We start from the raw sequence: 22,077 nt of genomic DNA, 5'->3' as shown, positions 1-22,077 counted from the left end.
CTTCAGTTTCTGTGTACTGCCTTTTAAAACATAAATGAGGTCTTACTGTATATGCTGCTGGTTTGTAATATGCTTTTCCCCGCCTCAAGAACATACTTGAACATAATTCCACATTTCTAAGTCATCTTATATAACATTATTTTTAAATTCCAGCTTGCTATTTAATTATAAAGATGAACCCTAGATTTAATTTAACCAATTCCCTATTGCCATTCTTTTAAATTGTTTTCAGTTATTTTATAGCATAAACTGTATTGGAATGAATATTTGAAAGATAATCTTAATGTTCTAGAAATTAACTTTTATTTAAAATTCCATAAGTTTTTATAATTTTAATAAGAGGAATTTTTAAAGTCCCATTTCTTAATGAAAAAATTTCATCCATATCACATTACATAACTATAGTCCTGTTGGCAAGTTCTTTTAGTAATGGTGTTTTCTCCCCATTGTAGGTACCTCCCCTGATGAGATTACCTTGATGATATCATGTTCGCTTGCTTTTTGCTTCCATAATACTTGGAATTTTTTTTACCACAAAACTCATAATGCTTCATTATAATTGCCTGTATAATTTTTTTTGTCTGTCAGATTCTAAGTTTTGTGAGGGCAAGGACATAGCTATCTAGTTTATTACTTCCATTCTAAGCACAAAGTAAGCATTAGAAGATTTTTTTAAAATAATAAATAAACGCTAAACAGGTATCTTAGATGGACAAACAGAAGCTGAAAAGCCAAAGCACCAACAAATAAATTACCTCCTTAGGGTCTCCTTTACCTTGTAGCCGTAGTGAATGATGAGTTTCATAAAGGGGGAAATGGATGTAAATTGAGAGCTACCCTGCGTTTAAGAGGGAGGCTGTACGACCACCAGTGATTGTGGTGGCTTGGTGTGCGCTTGTGTCTTTCTGTGAAGAGATGGATGGGTGTCTAGAAAAACTGGCACATGAGTTGGTTTCTTTTCGATTTACCTTGTTCCAAACCAAGGGAGCTATGTATAAACCTTCAAATGCCTTCCCCCTCATGAAAATTAACATGAAAATAACAATTTTATAACTCAGCCTAGCAAAAAAAGATACCTCCAACTTCAGCATCTTAAAAGTGGTGTTCACCATCGATGCTGTTATGTGAAGAATAATAGCTGTGTGGAAAAGGTCTGCAAAGAAAGGAATTCCCCTTTCTAAGCATTGCAAAGTTCAACATACTAGAGCCTGAAACTAAGAGAGAGAGTAAGCTCGGGAAGATAGAGAAAAGAAACCAACAGGGACAAAAAGCAGGTAGTCATGTATCCCTAAGAGCTAACACAGTAGCTGATACATAGCTGCTTAGTAAGTATTTCCTTAACAAATAAGACTAAATTGGGATACATTTCTAGAGATTCCAAGAATGTTACGTGAAAATAGAAAACATTTTTGTATCTATGTATTTATATGTAGTTATATTTACGTAAAAATGTGAGCACTTCCTCAAGCAGTTGGATTGTCAATATTCCTGATCAAAGAAACTTCTGAATTCCAGGTGTTTTTTGTTTGTTTGTTTTATGGATATTGTGAAGAGCTAGAATCTATAGGATGCTTAGAAGTGTAAGTGGTTCTTCTTTTTGACATGAGCCTCTATAGCCATTTATTTCTTTACAAAAGTGAATTTCTTTGAATTATCTAATCTCATTTCGTATGTATAGTTTTGCGGAAGTAACACATCAAACCTTTTAATCTCTAGCTATATGTTTTACAATGGTATTTTCCATATTTACATGTTAGTAACTTTATTGAGGCCATTTATCTGAAGAGGGGTGTGTTTTCTATTAAAAAGATGTTTTGAAGTATTGTGCCCAGAAGAATTGAGGCAAAATGACATTAATGAAATACATCCTCATATAAATATTATCCCAGAATAAAAACTGGGATCCTAACAGAAGCTTTTCTAGTTATATTTGTCCTGTGGGACTGTACTAATAGCAAGTTGTTAGCAGTTTCTATCATGTGATTGTACCAATAAGCCAAGCATTTAAGTTACTGGGTGTACATTTTCATTAGTACCTGTGAAGGAAGTACCTGGAATTATCAGCAAACAAGCATGAAGACAATGTTTCAATTTTCAGTTGTGTTTCATGTTTACACTTAATACACTTACACTTTCATCATAAGATGTGTGGTATGAATCACACAAAAAAAATATTCTGTCATGATCTTTGCATTGAATCATGTGTTTTGCTGTACCTCCTGTAGCTGTGTGAAACTTCAGATGACCTCTGTGGCAGTGTCATGCCGAGATCAAAAGTAATATGTTCAAGGTTATATGAACCACTGTGGTGTCTCAGAGAATTTATACCCAGAAGCAAGTCTCAGGACAAAATGTCAGGAAGGATTAAGTCCCTATGTATAACAATTCTTTCTTGGCTGCCCTCTTCTGTAACACTCATTATTACCTGAGATAGGCAGAAAGGGAAAGTACAGAGAACATAGGCTATGAAATTTGAAATTCTGCTTAAATTTATTTTTTATTTTTTATTTTTTAGGCCATGACTCTATAGATGTGGAATTTGCTTGTAAATATCACCTTTGTACCATATTGGCCTAACCTTTGTTAGATGGTTTTGCTTCATAAGCTGAAGTCTTAACTTTAATTATTCAAGGAATAGAGATGAGTAAGGTTAGGCTTGTATGCAGGAGTGATGATGACTCATTTTCTGCTCTCCATGGCGACCCTTGCTGAGAGCGTTATTGAAGGACTGCCACAGGTAGCCAGAGACACAGAGGACAAAAGGCATTGCAGCCAGCACAGGGAGTTAGGCTAATTTCTGTGTAATAGGAACTCCCATTCGTTAAGAGTTCAGCACCTTCTCTTGCATTCAACAAACCCAGATATCATCAAATAATGAAGATTTATATAAAGTACAGAGTAGCAACAGCAGTATTTCAATGCATAGCAAGTTGTGTTTGCTAATTTGTAAGTCACTAAAAATATGGTTTATCTGTGTTTCTTATAGCATTCATGATAAATATACGATAAACTACTTATTAAGGTCATTTAAAACTCTTCAAAGTAGTATATCATTAGATAAAGAAGCTTTAAATAAAATTTAAGAATACATCTGTGAAACATTGCAGACATGGCAAAATAATACGATAGATGCAGATGTGCTTACTATTAAGAGTAAATGATAAAAGGCACAAGATTTATGCAATCTGAAGAAACAAGAGTAAATGGATATTAACATTTTGCTATTTGTTAGATCCTGTTCAAAAAGTTCCTGTTTCCTTAAATCTTCAACAATGCTTAGTGTTACTGACTTGCAATATTTTGCCAATATAAAGAGTATAAATTGCTGTTTCATCATTTTGATTTCTCCCCCCAAAATAAATACCTGACAATGAGCATCTTTTCACACATGTGTAATTAGCCATCCATAGTCTTTTCACATTTTCCACTGCTCTGTTTATATTCTTCTGATTTTTAGGAGTCCTTTAGACATTTGAAGTCCTCATCCTTTGCTTATATCAATGTATGCATCTTTTTTAATGGCTTCTTCTTCAGAGTTTTAAATTTTAATGGGGACAGATTTATTGATCTTCATTATGTGCTTTTGTTTCTTGTGTAAGAAATCTTTTTCTACCCAATATCTTAAGAATGGTTAGATATATTGTCTTCTAAAAGCTTTACGGTTCTGTTTTTTCACATTACATCTTTATTTCATCTGACTTGGTCTAGGTTCTCTTATCTTTTCCATTGGTCTATTTCTCTATCCTTATTCTAATGCTACACAGTTTTAACTACTACAATTTTTAGTAATTACATTGAAATTAAAGTATTTTGTGTGAAGATTTGATATTATTTTTACATGTAAATATTTTCTTATTTTCTGCAACATTATTAGGCATAGAGGGAACACTGGACCTAACTTTCTTATGCAAACTAGGTCAATGTAAATAATTTATAACAAAAATGGTTGCATAGACCCAGTTACAGGCCAGCCATCCATTGACCCATATCATGTGGCAGGCAGTGTGCTAAATGCTACATACATAATTATCTCACAAAAGCCTCATTAGTATATTAATATACCCATCTTCCAGACGTATAAATGGCATTCAACCTTAGACCTCTTTGACAGAAAACCTGTCTTCTTGACCATTGTGCATATTGCCCTCTCCTTTGGGCTCCTCTCCCTAGTTTATCTTCTACACAAAAAGAACCTACTGTATCCAACCTGGGTGATTTCACATTGTAGGTGACTCATCCAAACCTCGGCCTCCTTAATTTACCTGACACTGACTTTTCATCTCTAGGGACCTCTGCTCCTTCTCCATTTCAGTCATACATCCCCACAGCCACTCCTTGGGCCCTGTCATCACCCATAATTGTTCCATTTCTGAAACATTAAATTCAAGTATCTCACTCTCTCACCCCAATCTTAGAGGCCTCCTGTTCATTGACCCCTCTGCCACCTTTCTATTGGTCAGTCCCCTCCTGTGTTTTCTCCCTTGGCTAATCAGCTTTGTTTCCATGGCCCAACATGTGAGCCAGTCTTCTGCTTATGTCTGAGTCAACCTGTCTTTACTCATCTAGGTGGATTGTGCAGTCCTGCTGAAGAAAGTCATTCAAGCAAAAGGTTTATGCCTCTCCAAAATGGAGAGATTTATATACCCTCCCTATATCTGGCTGATGCCTACTTACACTTTGGTTTCAGCTTAGAGTCTGTTTCTTCCGGAAGTCTTCTCTGAGCACTTGCACAACAGCATCACACTGTGTAAGAGTGTATGTATTCCTCTCTATCCCTACAAGATGCTAAGTGCCTTAAGGGAAGGGACCTTATCTCTTAGTAATTATTGCACCCCTAATACTTCTCATATTTCAGGACTAAATGAAACAACTCACAATAAGTTAAGGAACCAACCAAACTTACAGATGAACATGTTTTAAATAGCTCTAAACTCCAAAGTAACATATTCATAGGAAAGTACTTGTAACTTCTCAAAAGATTTTCAAACTTATTTTCTCAAGTTTTGTGCAAAATCATTGTATTTGGTCTTAGTAAAATTTGACCAAAACAACGGTGTGTTCTATAAGGATCTTTCTGTTTAGGAGACAGAAAAAGCATTTGGAAGATAATGGAAAGCTTGATATATCTGGTGTCCTGGAGGAGTAGCTTATGAGTTTATCTGTTTGAGGAAATAACCCCTATAGAAATCTCAGACTTTGAAATGTGTACTGTTTCTGTTGCTTAGGTGGACACTCTGGATTTTTTTTTTTAACTATGTGTTTACTGTGATACCCTCTTGGATGTTTAATTAAACTTCATAACTAAAAAGCACAAGTTACTGCCACAACTTAAGTTTCTCAGTGGTTAAATCAAAGTGCTTGTAAGAACAAATATTATAAATTCTTAAATACTTTAAGATAATAAAAAAGAAATACTAGTTTTTAGCACATAGCTTTATTTTAAAATTAACACTCTCATGAAGTATAAATTTCTCCTGAAAACTAAATCACTCCTTGTCACCAAGTTTTAACCACATGCTAAGCACTGTGAATGGGGTTAATAAAAGAAAGATGAATGATTTAGACAGTGTCTACTCTAAAGACAAAAATAATTATTTTGGGATTTTATAATGAATAAAATATATTTATTCTATATAGAAATAAAAAGAAAGTTACAGAAAAAAAATGGGAACTCTACTGTCACAGATTTTACTCCCTAGTCTCAAAGGGCAAACTGGGATATCCTTACTATTGAAACCTGAAAACAAATTCTGTAACTAGGTTTTTCAAAAGAGTTATAGCTCCAAGGGAGATGGAAACAGGGGCCTTAACAAATGTTGATTGAATTTACTTAACAGAGTTACTAATTAATGTTGCTTCAGAGAGCCAATGCCCAAATACAGATTTCTTTTCTGCCCAGAGTTATGCCAGCTTTTGCCATACTTGAGCTCAGTAGGACCTTTTTGCTCTAACTTTGTTGATATTAGGTATTTGATGCATTTATATTAAAAAATAATTATTTTGGCACATATTGGGTTAAGCTGTCAAAAATTGCCTTTTTGTACTTCAGAAACACTCAACAGCAGCCAGTTCCTATGGTTCAGTCCAGTATATAACACCAAGATGTTGGCAAGGAAAGAGAAGTTTTATTCATTATCTGGGGGAGTTTGTCTTAATTGAGGAGCAAGAAACACATAAGTGAAATGATCAGACTCTGTCCAAGAACTCAGGAGAAGGTCATTTTTAGGGTCAGTCATTTTTCATGTTGTATAAAGTTAGTGAGAAATCCATGGTTTGGTTTTAGAATTAAGTGTCCTATTAGTAGATGATGTGTTATATTCAGGTATTTTTGTAAACTGTAATTGTATATGAGCTTTGTGTTAAGTGTCATTGGTGTATTGAGAAGTAAGGCAGAACTAAAAGTTCTATTTTAGTATGTTTTCTATGCATAATTCTGTTTTTACCAGTGTAACTGCCTTCTAGACGATTCATAACTTCTTGGCACAATTTCTTAATATTTTGACATTTGTATTTTTATTTTTCTTTGAAGGTCCACAGTCTAAATTTTAATAATTACTACTTTTATATTTTTATTATATCCTTAGGATGTGGGTTCTATTTAATTTTTATTATTTTTCAGATGATTGCAAGCAACCATATGTCTAATTATTTAAATAGCTTATTATGCTAAATTTGAACAAGTTGAAACCATAATTCTGATACCTTAGGTTGATGAAAGAAGCTTTTTATGTACAAAAAAAGATAGGAAGCTAAAAATTCAGGGAGAGAATAAGGCTAACCTTAAGGAAAGTAAGAACAATGGGGAGTTGGGGGTGGGGGGTGAGACTAGGAGGAGAATAGATTTTGAATCGATGGGAGATGGGGGAAAAATGAAGATTTTGATGGGCAAAAAAAAACAAACAAAACCTACACTGTCCCTGAACTCAGTATATTCTACTTAACATTTCCAAATATCTTAAATTAGAAGATTATAAAAGACACAAATTTATAAGCTAGTATCTTATTTTTTTAGTATTCCCAATTTATAGGAAGGAGGTAGAATATATACTCCCAGTATAATTGCAAGGCTGTAGAGATTTTGAAATGGAATCTCTGAACTTCCTGGAACAGTTTGAAGGGTCTGCTGTTGCTTACTAGCATTCCCAGGAGAATATTAAAAAAAATGTTTAATGTTTATTTATTTTGAGAGAGAGAGAGAGAGAGAGACTACGTGCACACACAAGCAGAGGAGGTACAGAGAGAGAGAGAGGGAGAGAGAGAATCCCAAGCAGGCTCTGTACTGTCAGTGCAGAGCCCTACATGGGGCTCAATCTCACAAACTGTGAGATCATGACCCGAGCCTAGATCAAGAGTCAGACACTTAACTGACTGAGCCACCCAAGGCCCCCTCAACTGTAATATTTTGAATCTGATTCTTTCCCAGCTTCCTTGGGGAAGGTAGTGATTTATTCATTAAATATTAAGCTCTGAAATAATCATGTGTAACCTTTCTAGAATCTTCCCTTATTTTTCCTAGTCAACCCAGCATTACACCCTTACTAGGTGATAGACGTGTGTTGAGAACACCATTTTTGGCTTTTAGCTAGCTATGTGCAACTGGACTTGAGTTGTTTCATGTGTAAGTGAAAGTGTTTGACTAAAATATCCTAAGAACTTTCTTTGATAGAGTCACTATTCATGCTAGTGTACAGAGTTCCCACTGCCAGAACACTGGTATTTCAAGAGAATATACAATACAGTGTAGTTTCTCTTCTCTGTTCCTCTCCTTACTATCAATAGTGTCAAGAAAGAACGTTGCTGAGAAGGGGACAATGTTTTCTGTATATGTATATTCTTATGTAGATGTGTTGGTTGTTGATCTTTGGCCCCAGTGAAAAGGAATATCAACAAAAATTTTACCACATTCAAATGTAGATACACAGCCAACCTCCTCCTATGAAACATCACTGTTTTTGAGCAATAGTTATACATTTATTTGATTTCAAACTGAGGAGCAAACATGATTGTCTTGTTTCTTACCTTCCAGTGAGGACTGTCCCTTGGGACTGTCTCCCTTCTAGCCGCCTCCTCAGCCACTGGCACATCATATATTCAGCCAATATATTGTAACCTTTGGCTTAATCACCCTCCCCGATGCACTCAGGTATGGTCAGAATAGCAGAATGATGTGGTTGAAGTGATTAAAACTTTCTGCACAAACAATTGCACGTGGCCACTTGTCCACAGAGCCACAGAACTGCATGTGGACGTGTCAGGCACAGAGAGCACCACAGATTGTCGAGTCCAGTGCATGTTGTTGTTGGCATTGAGATTTGGGGCTTTGTCTTTAGAATGTACCAGTGGGACTTATTACTTCCTCCTAGAATTCACCTTATCTTGGAGAGCTCACAATCTTTCCCCACTTGAAGGGCAGTTCTGCCTCCTCTCTTCCTGCTTCCCATGATAACTCTGGACACCCAGCAGGGTTTAGATGACCCCCAAACGTATATTAGTCTGTATAGGAGACCTGTTTTCTGCCATAGTCCTGTTCCCTGCTGGTTGTAGAGAATTACTCATCTTCAGCCAGGGGGACTGAACTAGCAGTTGGTGAATACAGGTTCTGGTTCCAGTTCTGCTTCTAGCTAGCTTTTTGACTTCAGACATTTTTATTGACCACTTTGAATCTTAGTTTTATAAGGTAGAAAATGAGGTGGTTGGAGTAGGTGGTAATGTTCTTACTTTGAAATCGTGTGATTGTGTTCTTTTTCTAGCTTTAAAGAAGATGGTGGAGTTAACTCAGGCTATGTTTTTCAACTGGACTCCTCACACCCCTAGGGGGTGGTTGTTTTTGAGAGTTCTGACAAATACCTGGCACATTCTTGTAGAGCTTTGACCTTATTTAAGGATTTTAGGGAAACATTTCTTATCATTGAAATGTACATATTTGATGGAACAGAATATTAAATTTGCATGGATTTTATAATAACACATGCAATTTTGTAGTGCTTTTTATATTTGGTAGCCTATAAAATCTTTTTAATAAGTGGGGGGGGGACTTTCAAAAGATGTTTCTATCTTTAACCTTTAATTTACTAATACTCCTATAGGTAGTGACTAGTCAGTGAGGTTGGAGGAACATATCTCTATCTGATCCTTGTTTTTGTATGAGCGATGACAATGCTGTTTCCTTCATCTGACTCATCATTGTTTATAAAAGGAAAGAGTAGCCTTCTCTGGGTGAAAATTTTTGAAATCATTTATGGGGGTGTGTTCCCTTTGTGAACAATTAGTTCTTCAGACCGGTTTGTTTTCCGCCAAATCGTCTGTTTCCGTTGTTAACAGATGGTTTCCATTATGAGGCTCCTTTTGCTTCTCTGTGAAGACCACCCCATGAATGAAAAGTGCACTGGTTAGTAGGAAAGGGCCCAAGGAGGTGTGGCGGGCAGGGAAGCCCAGCATCCTAGCTACCTAACTTGCTGGCTGTTCATTCTGCACAGCCTGCTCCTCAGATGTGATAGTTAGATTAGGAACTTCTATCAGGAAGAGCCCAGACGTTAACTTAAAGAGGATTGAGCTGGCAGGGTGCCAGACAGCACTTACTTCACTGTAGCTTTGTCAAAAGCAAGGTTGGAACCAGTGGTGGCTGGTCATGGTGAATTGCTTACGTACCCACAAAAATGTGATTTCCAAACCTGGCTAGGATTTGGAAACCACACCTAGGAAACATACAGAAACATAAAATACATATTTCAGGGTCCTACTGAAGGCTTTTCAAAAAAAAAAAAAACTCCCTGGAAACTTTATTGACAGGCTCATTTTGAAAAATGCCCCACTGGACAAGAGACCAAGCCTAATTATAGTGTATTTGAGTTCACCTGCCTGTTCAGTAGATTATAGGCTCATTGAGGGCAGGAAGCGTGTCCTTGCTCTGTTGTCAAACCACCATGCCCAGAACTTATGTGCCATTCAGGACGTTGAAGGAATGAATGAATATGTTATGCTTGTAATCAGCTTCCCAGGTAAACCAGCTACATTCTCTGACATCTTGTAGAACTAATTATTTTTTAATGTGGCTATGTTTAGATTTTAAATTAGGCCTCAGAGGTGAAAGGCCAGCACATTACTGACAGCCCATTTATCTGGTACACTGCACTCACCTCTTAAGTTTTTGCCTTGGGGAAGCCCTTTGCATTGGGGGAGTGATATCAGCATCGTGTGTAAATACTAAACTATATTGTGGCCATCACTCTTCTTAGAAGCCAAGAGGTTGATAGTGATATAGTAGGCTAAGTTCATTGAAGTTTGACAGTTTATGTGAGAATTACTAGAGAAATGGTTTATTTATGGCAAACTTTCCAATAGGATTCTACTTAGAATTAACTTAAAAAATTTTTTTTTAATTTCTTGGCATGTGTCACTCTTAGTTGCATTGAGTTGAGATTTGAAAGGAAATCTTGCTTCATTCAGATGCCCTTTCACTGCCATATTGTTTTGGAAAACTCTAGTGTTCCATGTAATTATATTGGCTTCAGTTTTATTTGACTAGAACCTGATGACTATTACTGGAATATAATCATAATTTAAGTATTGCTGATTCTTCAGTTTGTTAATTCTTCATGCATAAGATGACTTGGGGACCTTGTCTGACTTAAGACTAAGTATAATGAGTAGTATGAACAAAAGTTAAAGGGTAAAACTGTCCGAACTTTATATATCAACAATGTAGTGAGCTGTGCAGCAAAGCATTTGTTGTAGGGAATGAAACAAGCCAAAATAACATTTGGCAGGAGATCTAATTTTGTCTTAGCCATTTTAATTATATTCCTTTAGATAAAGATAACAGATTATATAAAGTTTTGGGAACTTCCAAGGTTGCTTAACTGTATATGTTGAAATTACATATGATTATTTCACATTTAATATCTGAAGGTAGAGTCATTTTTAATTTTCAGACTTTGCTGAGCAGCCCTGTAACTATACCAACATAGTCATTATAAATGCTTTTCTGGAGCAGAAAGAAACTAAACAACAACGGTCTGTGTTTACCCAAGAAGAAAGAGGCAGCTTTCTGGGATGAGTTGTGATTTGACAATATAATGAATGGAATTTATATTTTTAAAATCAGTTTTTAGAATAGCTTTTGGTTGTTTCTGATTGGTCAGAGTTAACGAGGGAAACTATCCTCCACTTTTGTAGTTTTGCAACATTTTGCATCTCAGAATTCCTGGAAACATGGATAACTAAAGGAAAACGTGAGTAACTAGGGATTTTAAGCCTAAACAAATTTTGAAAGGCTAATCTATAAAAAGCAGATTTACCACCTTCTGCATAATTCTAGATGGAAGGAGGAAGGTCAATGGAGAGAAGTTACAGAGATTTTAGAGTAAGTTTTAGATAGAGTTTGTTAATAAACTACACACAACAATAAGTTGTCATAAGGACGTGTAGTGAATGTTCTGTGCTGGACGTTTTAAAGAAAGGTCAAAACTTGTCAGGAATATTTTATGGGGAGAGAAGAAAACCGACACTAAATCAACACTAAATGGCTATTTGAAATATGAGTATCTGTAAATCTAATTTCTTCTCCATTCTTGATCTCATTTATGAGGTGTGTGTGATGCCTGCTGTGGCGAGAGATTGTGTTAACAATTATATTGATGGTTGAGTGCTGACATGAAGTTTAACCCACTCTCTATTCTTATTTTAATCGCACTTTTATCTATCCATTAATGGGATTATATTCACCTTCTTAGCAAAGTTACCATGTCTTTTTTTTTTTTTTTCTTCAATAAAAGGAAAGGAGTAAACCATTCGTACTACAGTATTGTAGAACTCCTCTTATATTCAGACATCAGAGGCAGGGGGCAAGGTATCAGAATTCATCATGTCACAGTGGCCTTCCTCTATCTCCTGTATTCTTTGATCTCTACAGCCCTATTGCCCTGATGACAGATCATCCTGAAATGGGAAGTGCTGACCTATCAGAAATAAATAGCCAGAGATTATTCTAACAAATGACTAAAAAATATAAATTCCATTGTAAATTCCTAACTCATCCCCACACACAAAAATATGAATCAAATTAATGCTGTATTTTGAAAGTCACTTACGGCTGAATTCAGGCTAGTAGCAATGTCTTTTTCACTATTACCTGGGCTCAACCATAATTCTTGGCAAAGGTCACACAATTTTGCTTTAGGAGTAAAGTCAGTAACATACCCTATGTTGGTGTACTACTGGATGAACTTCCAAAATGAAGCTCATAGCCAAGAAGAAAGTTATAGCAGAAAAACACAGTAAATGAAAAAATTAGCAGTAAGACTATAAAAACCAAGTTCATCATTTCAAGGACTACTTATTTATAAGTAAGTTTTAAGACACTAAGATCTCATTTTTTGGCCACAGTATATTAATATATGTAATACTTTAAATTTTAAATATGGTTTTACTAGGTCATATGTAATGGGCATTGTAGTCTGTCAAAAAGGATAAATAAGGCAGCATTGTTACATGCCTTATATTTCACAGTCTTCTTTGTAGCCTGGGTATTCCATATGTTAATCCCCAATTTATATTTGGTTGGTGAAATGTCATCAAACTTAATTTTTTCCCCTAAATACTTTATGCATTTTCAACCATTTTCTTAAGAATGACTAACTTGAGCATGTTGGCAATAACAGAACTGTTGTGTCCGTCAGGCACTGCTTCATTTTGTCCCTGTGGGTCTTGGCCAAGGAGACAACTGCAGAGAAGGCCAGAGCCCTTCTGAGAACTTCACTGGGCCCGGTATTTGAGGCCACATCAGTTATTTCAGGTTTAAAACCTCCTGTTTCTTGTCTTCAGCCTTTATTTTAAAATTGGCGTAAAAACAAAATTATCAAGGGAGCATACTAAATGAAATGCTTTCCTTGATCTAGAAATGCTCAGTAAAACTGAGGCTAACCATGACTTTGGCCCCCTAACATGGAATAACTAACTTGCAAACCAGATTCAACTTCAGGGTGCATCCTCTTCTGTATATTGAACTTCTAAATGAGTTGTGTGCATGAGATATTTAGGTTTCATGTAAAATAAACAACAGCAACTTAATAGAAAGTATAAAATAAGCTCTTTCTATACTCAAGGCATCTACAGTGTGTTGAGAGCAAGTCTGATAAACACTTGACTGACAAGAGTTCTCCTGTCAAGTGTTGTTTTTTGGGAAAGACAATAAGGTCTGCTCTTTGTGTACGGGCGCTGCCTTCCTGCATCTGGTAGGGAAACACTCCATGAGAGATGTGGGATTAGCACCGTCCCTTCAGGGGTTCTGTGGCACAAGAACTGAAGCAAAGGGAAGATGTACTAACTTGCTACATGTCTCAGCAGTTATAGCAGCTAAATTGGGGTGAAGGGCCCAATTCTTTTCAGGCCTTCTGCCCGATGGGTTGATAAGAAAAGTGTTGACTAAAGCTTTTCAGTTCTGTTTAGTTTATGGCCACACTGTTCCCTCCCATCTGGGGTGGTTGTTGAAAAAGGATAGTGAGGACTTCATGAAATTGTTTGTGGAAGCATTTCATGTAGATACTGAGATCCGTGTAACTTGAACAACCTTTTTGAGGTAACTTGGGCATCTGGAACCGAATGACCATCATGCATCCTCCTCCTCTATTGAGCGTGGTGTTTCCAGGTAGTTACAACTTCCCCGTGGTCAATCGTTAGAATAAAAAACCTTCAAGTGTAATAGGCAATGGCTTGAGTTCCTGAATGTGCACCAAATATCATGTTTATGAGTGTTCTGTCTCACAGGAGGGAGCATTTCACCTCTAAATGAAAAGGTGACTGTGAAGTTGTCCATTTGTGACCAATACTGGTACATTTAGGCCTGTGTGCAATTGAAGCTGCTGTTCTCAGAAATGAAATATTGAACTGAGGCCTTCATTGCACATTCTGAGAAATACAAAGAAAAAGGACAGATCTGGATTTCAAGTGTTGATGATGCTATTGGCTTAGACATGTTCCCTTTATTGGGTCTGTTTTGCAAACCTAAATTTGAGCCTGAAGAATTTCTCCATATAAATGTCTTAAGTATTGCAGTGGCACATCCATCACCTTTTTGCTTTTGAATTACAAAGATAACCTTAAGATATGAGCCTTATACTGGGCAATGTGATGCATACACAGAAAGGGTGAGCCTCCTTAGTGATGAAATCAGCCAATGCCCAAGAGGAAAGTAATAGGCAGAAAGGATAGAGTTGATGAAAAAATTGATTCTTTTCCATTAAACTGTACGTGATGTGTTTTTTATGAAGCAGGCATCGGCTGAAAGAAATATTTTTTCAACTACGAAGAGATGGATGGTGAGGGAGAGCAAAAGTATGTAAGGGATCAGGAGATAAATATGTGTCTTATTCCATTACTTTCTCAAATAATGAGAAAGTTCAAAAGCATTCCATTGTAGTTACTTCACATGTTTACTTGGCCTTTGTTGCTATTACAACTTTTTAATGTTAATGATGGCCTTGTTTTTATTTTAAAGTACATTTGGACTTCACGCGTCATTATTCTCTCAATTCCAAAAGTTGTGTTGCTTATTTTCAGGTTTACCAAAGATGCAGGTCATTAAGAACTATACTGGGACACCACCCCCGGCTCTTCATGAAGGACCCCCGTTACATATCCAGGCAGGGGATACGGTTGAACTTCTGAGAGGAGACGCACACAGTCTGTTTTGGCAGGTACTATCCAAATTACAGTGTTTGTTTTTGTTTTACTCGATGATTTATTACTGCTTAAAGAATAAAGCTCTTGTCTTTAGGAATTGATTGCATGCTTTTAGCTTCAGAAATTTTACATGATGTGGGGGAAAATATCTTTGATTAGCCTTCCTCATATTTACCAATGCCAAGTGGCAGTGAACATTAGAACGCTAAAGAAAAATAGGATCAGTGCTGTGGATCATAATTACCATTTTTATTAAAAATTCATACTTTGCCAGAGCATTTTTTCCAAACCTAGGACCTGTGGGTGTGATCTAATTTGCACTGCTTTAACATATTAACAGTTCATTTCAAGGGAACTACCTAATTAGCTTGCCAGTGGCCATTTCTGGCCATACTTGATTTGTGCCTACCCACAGAAATCCCTGACGTTCTCAGAGGTGCTCTGGGCATTATTCATGAAATGTATGAAATGTGAAAAGTAAGTGAGCATGTTGATGTTTGCTGGAGATGAAATCTCTCTTGTCCGGTTAGCCTATATTGGGTTTAAGGATTGTGTTAACTGAGGAAAATATGGGCTAGTGTTAAGAGTTGTTAAAGCTAGATGGTAGGACATTGCTGTTCACTAAAGTATTCTGTATCTTCATGTGTGTTAGAAATATTTCCCAGCAAAATTAAAGAGTTGGTTAAAAACCAACTAAAAACCAACTGTGCTGAGGGAAAGGGGCATGGGCTCAACAGAAAGATTAGCACACTTGAGTGAAATTTGGCCAGGGGGAGAGAGAGAGAGAGTAGGGAAGGACTGGTAGATAATAATCCATTGTACACCTGTATAAATGATGGCTATTTTCTTTGCTTAAAACTATTTTATGGTCTGCCATCTTGTTATAGATGAATGCCCCTAGATTGAACATTAATCTACAACCACTGTAGCCAATGCTGTAGCCAATGACTTTTCCAAAACTCCACTCTTCTTAATATCCTACCCTCTCACACCTCATCCTTCCCCAAACAGGAAGAGAGAATGTCAGACTGAAATTCTACTAACTCTTCAGTCCAGTCCTGCACATCCCACCCCCAAAACATACCTACATGTGTACCTGTAAGGTTTCTCTTATTCAAGACTTACTTTCCTTCTTGGGTTTTTCATCCCACGTTTCATCAGCTGGTTCTTAATTCCTACATTTTCAACTTCATTCTCTCCACTAGCTCCTTTTCTATGACAGATAAATATGCTCCTCCCATCTTAAAATACATTTACTCAACTTCTGTCTGGTTATGTTAGTCTCCCTCTTCTATTCTCAGAGCTAAGCTTTGGAGCACCTGGCTGGCTCAGTTGGTTGAGCATCAGACTTCGGGCTCAGGTCACGATCTCACCATTTGTGAGTTTGAGCCCTGCCTCGGGCCATGTGCTGACAGCTCAGAGCCTGGAGCCTGCTTCGGATTCTGTGTCTCCCTCTCTCTCTGCCCCTCTCCTGCTTGTGCTTGCTCTCTCTCTCTCTCTCTCTCAAAAATTAATAAACATTAATAAAAAAGCTAAGCTTCTTGAGAGAGTAGCCTATACTTGGTTTCTCCCTCCTTCTACCCTGTTTATAATATAGTCTGCTGCAGAAACTACTTCTTGGATCACTAATGCCACTTAAAAAAACAACAGTGTTGCAATATATAATAAAGTGCACTTATTTAAAGTGTACAATTTGATACGTTTTGACAAATGAATGTACAAATCAAAATGTCACTGATCAAGATGATAAAAATCAGCCCCCAAAGTTTTTGTGTGCCCCTTTGTAATTTCTCCTTCTTGCCTCTACCTGTTGTCCTTCCTCAGTCCCCAGGCAAGTACTGTTCTGCTTTCAGACTATGAGTTTGAATTTTTTTTTAATGTTGTATAGTACATCATATAGTATATTCTTTTTTGTATGACTTCTTTGAGATTAAACCATGTTGCTTTGTGTAAGATCATTCTTATTAAAAAAAATTTTTTTAATGTTTACTTATTTTTGAGAGAGAGAGAGAGACAGGGTATGAACAGGGGAGGGGCAGAGGGAGAGGGAGACACAGAATCCGAAGCAGGCTCCAGGCTCTGAGCTGTCAGCACAGTGCCCGAGGTGGGGCTCAAACTCACTAACTGTGAGGTCATGACCTGAGCCAAAGTCGGACACTTAACTGAGCCACCCAGGCACCCTAATGGCTCTTATTTTTAAAAACCGACTTATTGATTGTATTATTGGCATACAAAAAGCTATACATATTTAATGTAAGCAACTTGACAAGCTTGGAGGTAAGTATAAATCCTTGAGGCCATCACCACAATTTATGCCATAAATCTATCCTTTACCTCCAAAAGTTTCACCCTTCCCTCTTTATTTATTTTTGTGATAAGAATAATTACCATCTAGCCACTTAGCAAATTTTTAAGTATATAATGCCATATTATTAAATACAGACTCTATGCTGTGCAGTAGATCTCTAGGACCTCTTCATCTTGCATGACTTAAACTTTGTGCCCTTGGACTAAACTTTTCCCATTTCCACTTTCCATCAGCCCCTGGCAACCACCATTCTGTTCTCTATTTTTATGAGTCTGACTATTTTAGATTCTTCATGTAGACATAGCCAAGACATGGAAGTATCCTAATATCCCTCAGTAGATTAATGGATAAATAAAATGTGGTATGTATACACAATGGGATATTATTTGACTTCCAAAAGAAGGAAATCCTGCCATTTGTAAAATCTTGGAAGAACTTGGAGGAAATTATGCTAAGTGGATGAAGTTTTTTTTCTTTTTATTGCTTATTATTATTCCCTGTATGGATATAGCACAATTTATGTATCCTTTAGCCTACTGATGGATTTCATGTTATTACCAGTTTTTGGCTATTACAAATTAAGCTTCTATGAACTTTCAAGTATAAGTCTTTGTATGGACATATGGTCTCATTTTTAAGTAAATACTGAAAGGGGAATGGGTAGATGATATGTCTTTTCTTTTTTTCCAAAGGTGTTTTGGCCCTTCTGGGTGCTTTGTATTTCATATGATTTTAGAAACATCTTGTCAATTTCACCAATACAAGCTTTCTAGGATTTTGATTGAGATTGTGTTGAATTATAGATCAATATAAGAAAACTGACATCTTAACAATATTGAGTCCTCTGACCATTCAATGTGGTATATCTCTCATTTATTTAGGTCTTTGATTTCTCAGCAGTGCTTTATAGTTGTTAGAGTGAAGGAAGGATATACACATCTTTTGTCATATTTATCTCTATTTCATATTTTATTTGATACTATTGTAAATTATGGTTTTAAATTTCAATTTTTGTTTATTGCTAGTGTATAGAAATACAATTGATTTTTATAAATTGATCTTTATCCTGCAAACTTGTTAAATTCACAGGAAATTTTTTCTATAAATTCTAGATTTTTTTTAAATAGACACACAGTGTCAGTGAATAAACAGAGTTCTATTTCTTCCTTTGCAATCTGGATGCTTTCTATTTCTTTTTCCTGCCTTGTGACAATGGCTAGAATCTCCAGGAAATGTTGACTAGAATTATGGAAAAGGTATACTTGCTTTATTTCTGATCTTAGGTGGGGGAAGCATTAAGTTCTTTACCATTAGGTATGTACCCTTTGTCCAGTTGAAGATGTTCCATGCTAGACCTAGTTTGTTGAAAGATTTTTTGTTTTTTAATCAGTAATTCATGTTGGATTTTGCCAAATGTTCTTTATGCATCAGTGGAAATGATTTTATCGTTTTTAAGCTTGTTAATATGGTGAATCACTGATTGATTTTTCAGATTGCAAACCAATCTTGCTTTCCAGAGATAAACCCTAACTGGTAATGATATATTGTCCTTTTTATTTATTGTTATTTTCTTGTAATGTCTGTCCAGGTTTGGTGATAGTTTAACACTCGATGAATAGAATCAGCATTTTTTTTTTCCTAAAGTATTTTATAGAATTTATTAGGGAAGCTATCTAGGTCTGGAATTTCCTTTGCAGGAAGATTTTTTTTTTTAATTACAAATTCAGTTTCCTTAGTAAATATATGTCTATGTGAGCTATCTATTTCTTTTTGAGTGAGCTTTGGTATTTTTTGTGTAGAATCTATAGTGATGTCACCTCTCATGTCTAACATAGGTAATTTATTTCTTTGCTTTTTTTTTCCTAATCAGTTTAATTCGTCGCTTATGAATTTTATTGATCTCATACAACAAGGTTTTGTTTCATTGGTTCTATTGTTTTTCTGCTTCCTATTTCACTGATTTCTTCTCTGTTCTTTATTACTCCCTTTCTTCTAATTTTGGGTTTAAAATGTTCTTATTTTTCTAGTCTTTTAAGGTACTCATTGGTTTGAGAACTCCCTTTTCTAATATAGGCATTTAGTGCTATAAGTTTGTAAGTTCTTTTTCTGATACCTAAAAAATCTTTGTGTGTGTTGCATTTTCATTTTTGTTGATGTTGAAATACTTACTAGTATTTCACTTTTTCACTTTCTTCTTCTGAGTCATTTAGAAGTGCATTACTTAGTTTCCAAATATTTGGGGATTCCCAGATATATTTCTCTTTTTAATTTTTAATTTAGTTCCATATCATAACAGAGTGTAGTTTGTAACTTAAATAATTTTGTTTATTAGGAATTGTTTTATGACCCAAAATATGGTATATCTTGATAAATGTTCTGTGTACACTTGAAAAGAATATGTTTTCTTCTTTTTTGGGTGGTGAGTGGGTTAGGATATTCTACGAATGCCAATTAAGTCAAAGTAATTGATAGTGTTGTTCAAATATTCTATATCCTTCTTTTTTTGAGAGAGAGAGAGTGAGCCTATAAACGGGGGTGGGGGCTGGGGGGTGGGTGTGTGAGTGGGGGAGTGATAGGGAGAGAGAGAATCCCAAGTAGGCTCTGCACTGTCAGTGCAGAAATGGATGTGGGACTCCATCTGATGAACTGTGAGATCATGACCTGAGCCAAAACCAAGAGTCAGACACTTAACCAACTGAGCCACACAAGCTCGATTCTATATTCTTAACAATTAAGGGCATCACCATTCAATCTACCACCATCCTATAATAAGGTCTGAAATCTTTGTATATTCTCCTCCCCCTCTCTCATCCCTTTCCACATCTCTTTTATCATCAAATGCTTCTCATTGTACCTTCTAAATCACTTTCAGTGCATTTCGTCCTCTTCATCTCTGTTGTCACAGCCTAGGTTTTACTCTAATCAACTGCTACATGACATCTGAGATCACCTCCTAACTGATCTTCTCCCCTCCAGACTTCATTTACCCTGGTTATCCTGTACACCACAGCAAAGTTCAAATGCGATTACATATAATTCCTTGTTAAAGTTTTGCAGTGTCTTGCTTCTGACCATGTAGAATTCACATTTCTTAACCTAAATGGAGGCGTTTGTGAATAAACACAGCTTAATCAGAAATAACATGCCTTTAAAAGAAGCAGTAGAGTGCACTTTTTAAGAACTTGGACTCAGGCAAGAATTCCTAGGTTCAAATTCCAGCTCTGCCAGGTTCCTAGCTGTGTGACTTTGTGCAATATTTAACCTCTCAGTGCCTCAATTCACTCATCTATAAGATGGGGTAATAATAGTATTCATTTTATAGAATTTCCATTACCACTGTATGTGTTAATATATTAAAGTAAGCCTAGAACTGTACTTTGTACATAAAAAAATGTATAAGAAACATTAGTCGTCGGTGCTCTTGTTGTCATTATTATTATAAGAAAGGAATAAAAGAGAATTCTGTCCACTTTTGCCTGGCAATAGGAATAAGAGGATACATAAGACAGGAAGGGTTATGTAGAGGAGGCTCTGTTTGAACTGGTGGAGAGAGACAGACACGGGTGTGTAGGAATGATGAACACAAAGCATGTGGGTTTTTTGGAGGCAGCATATGGTTGGGTCATGTTTTTTGAGCCATTCACAATCTCTGTCTTTTGGGTGCATTTAGACCATTGCCATTCAAAGCAGTTATTGAAATATTGGATTACTACCTACCTTATTCATTATTCTTTTTTATTTGTTGCTGTTTGTTACATATTTCTCTTTTTGTCTTCTACTCTTTTTCTGCCTTTGGTGGTTTAAACTGATCATCTTATATTATTGTTTTCTTTCTTAGCATATCGGTTATACTTTTTTTTAATTTTTATTAGTGGTTTCCCTAGAGGTTACTATATAAAATTACAACTAATCCAAGTCCAGTTTCAAATAACACTATACCACTTCCTTGGTAGTGTGCGTACCTTATAATAACAGAGTAATCCAAATTCCTCCCTCCTGTCCCTTGTATCATTGCTATCATTAATGTCACTTATATGCAAACATACATAGCATGTACATACATATCAGGTATGTAATATGAAAGCATATATAGATATGAGCATACATAATTGAATACATTGCCACTGTTATTCTTTTGAACAAACTGTTATCTGTTAGATCAATTAAAAATAAGAAAATAGTTTTTATTTTTACCTTCACTTATTTTTTCTTTGAGAATCTTCCTTTTTTTAAGTAGATCCGTGTTCCTGACCAATAGTGTTTTCATTCTCTCTAAGGAGCATCTTTGAACATTCTTGCAAGGCAGGTCGACTGGCAACAAATTCCTGCAGTTTTTGTTTGCCTGAGAAGGTCTTTATTTGTTCCTCACTTTTGAAGGATAATTTTGTAAAGTAGAGAATTCTATATTGGTAGGTTTTTTTTTTTCTCTCAGCCTTAACTATTTCACATCACTCTCTTCTTGCTTGCATGGTTCCCAAGGAGAAGTCTGTACATCATTGTTCCTTTATATGTAAGGTGTTTTTGTTATTGCTTGTCTGGCTTCTTTAAGGATTTGTACTTTGGGTTTCTGTAGTTTGAAACTGATATGCTCAGGTGGGTTTTTTGGCATTTATCCTGCTTACTATCATCTGAACTTCCTGAATCTTGGGTCTCGTGTCTGACATTAATTTTAACAAATCTCAGTCATTATTGTTTCAGGTATTTCTTCTCTTTGTTTCTTCTTCTGATATGCCCATTACGTACATATTACATCTTTTGTAGTTGTCCCCAAGTCTTGAATATTCTGTTGTTTTTCTCAGTTGTTTTTTTTTCCTCTTTGTTTCTCACTTTGACAGTTACTATTGAGATAATCTCAAGGTCAGAGATTGTTTGCTTGGCTATGTCCATTCTGCTATTAAGCCCATAGGAAGCATTCTTCATTTCTGTTACAGTATTGTTGTTGTTGTTGTTGTTGTTTATTTCTAGCATTTGTTTTTGGTTCATTCTTAGGATTTCTACCTCGCTGCTCACATTGCCCCTCTATTGTTACATCTTGTCCACTTTCTCCATTAGAGGCCTTAGCATATTAATTGTATTTGTTTTAAATTGCC

At 36.0% G+C, this 22,077-nt stretch overlaps 1 protein-coding gene across 3 annotated transcripts in view; it reads left to right on the top strand.

Moving 5' to 3' along the window:
* Nucleotides 1–22,077, top strand: part of VAV3 (vav guanine nucleotide exchange factor 3) — a 356,891-nt gene that overhangs the window by 277,822 nt on the left and 56,992 nt on the right. For all 3 annotated transcript variants that reach the window (XM_007090051.2, XM_042998088.1, XM_042998089.1), the window contains one exon: nt 14,557–14,693. In XM_007090051.2, coding sequence (XP_007090113.1) covers nt 14,557–14,693 — 137 coding nt within the window. The remainder of the gene's footprint in view (nt 1–14,556; nt 14,694–22,077) is intronic.

Source organism: Panthera tigris, chromosome C1, assembly GCF_018350195.1.
Source record: "Panthera tigris isolate Pti1 chromosome C1, P.tigris_Pti1_mat1.1, whole genome shotgun sequence".
In the NCBI taxonomy this organism is placed as follows: Eukaryota; Metazoa; Chordata; class Mammalia; order Carnivora; family Felidae; genus Panthera; species Panthera tigris.
This window is presented reverse-complemented; position numbering and strand designations above follow the sequence as displayed.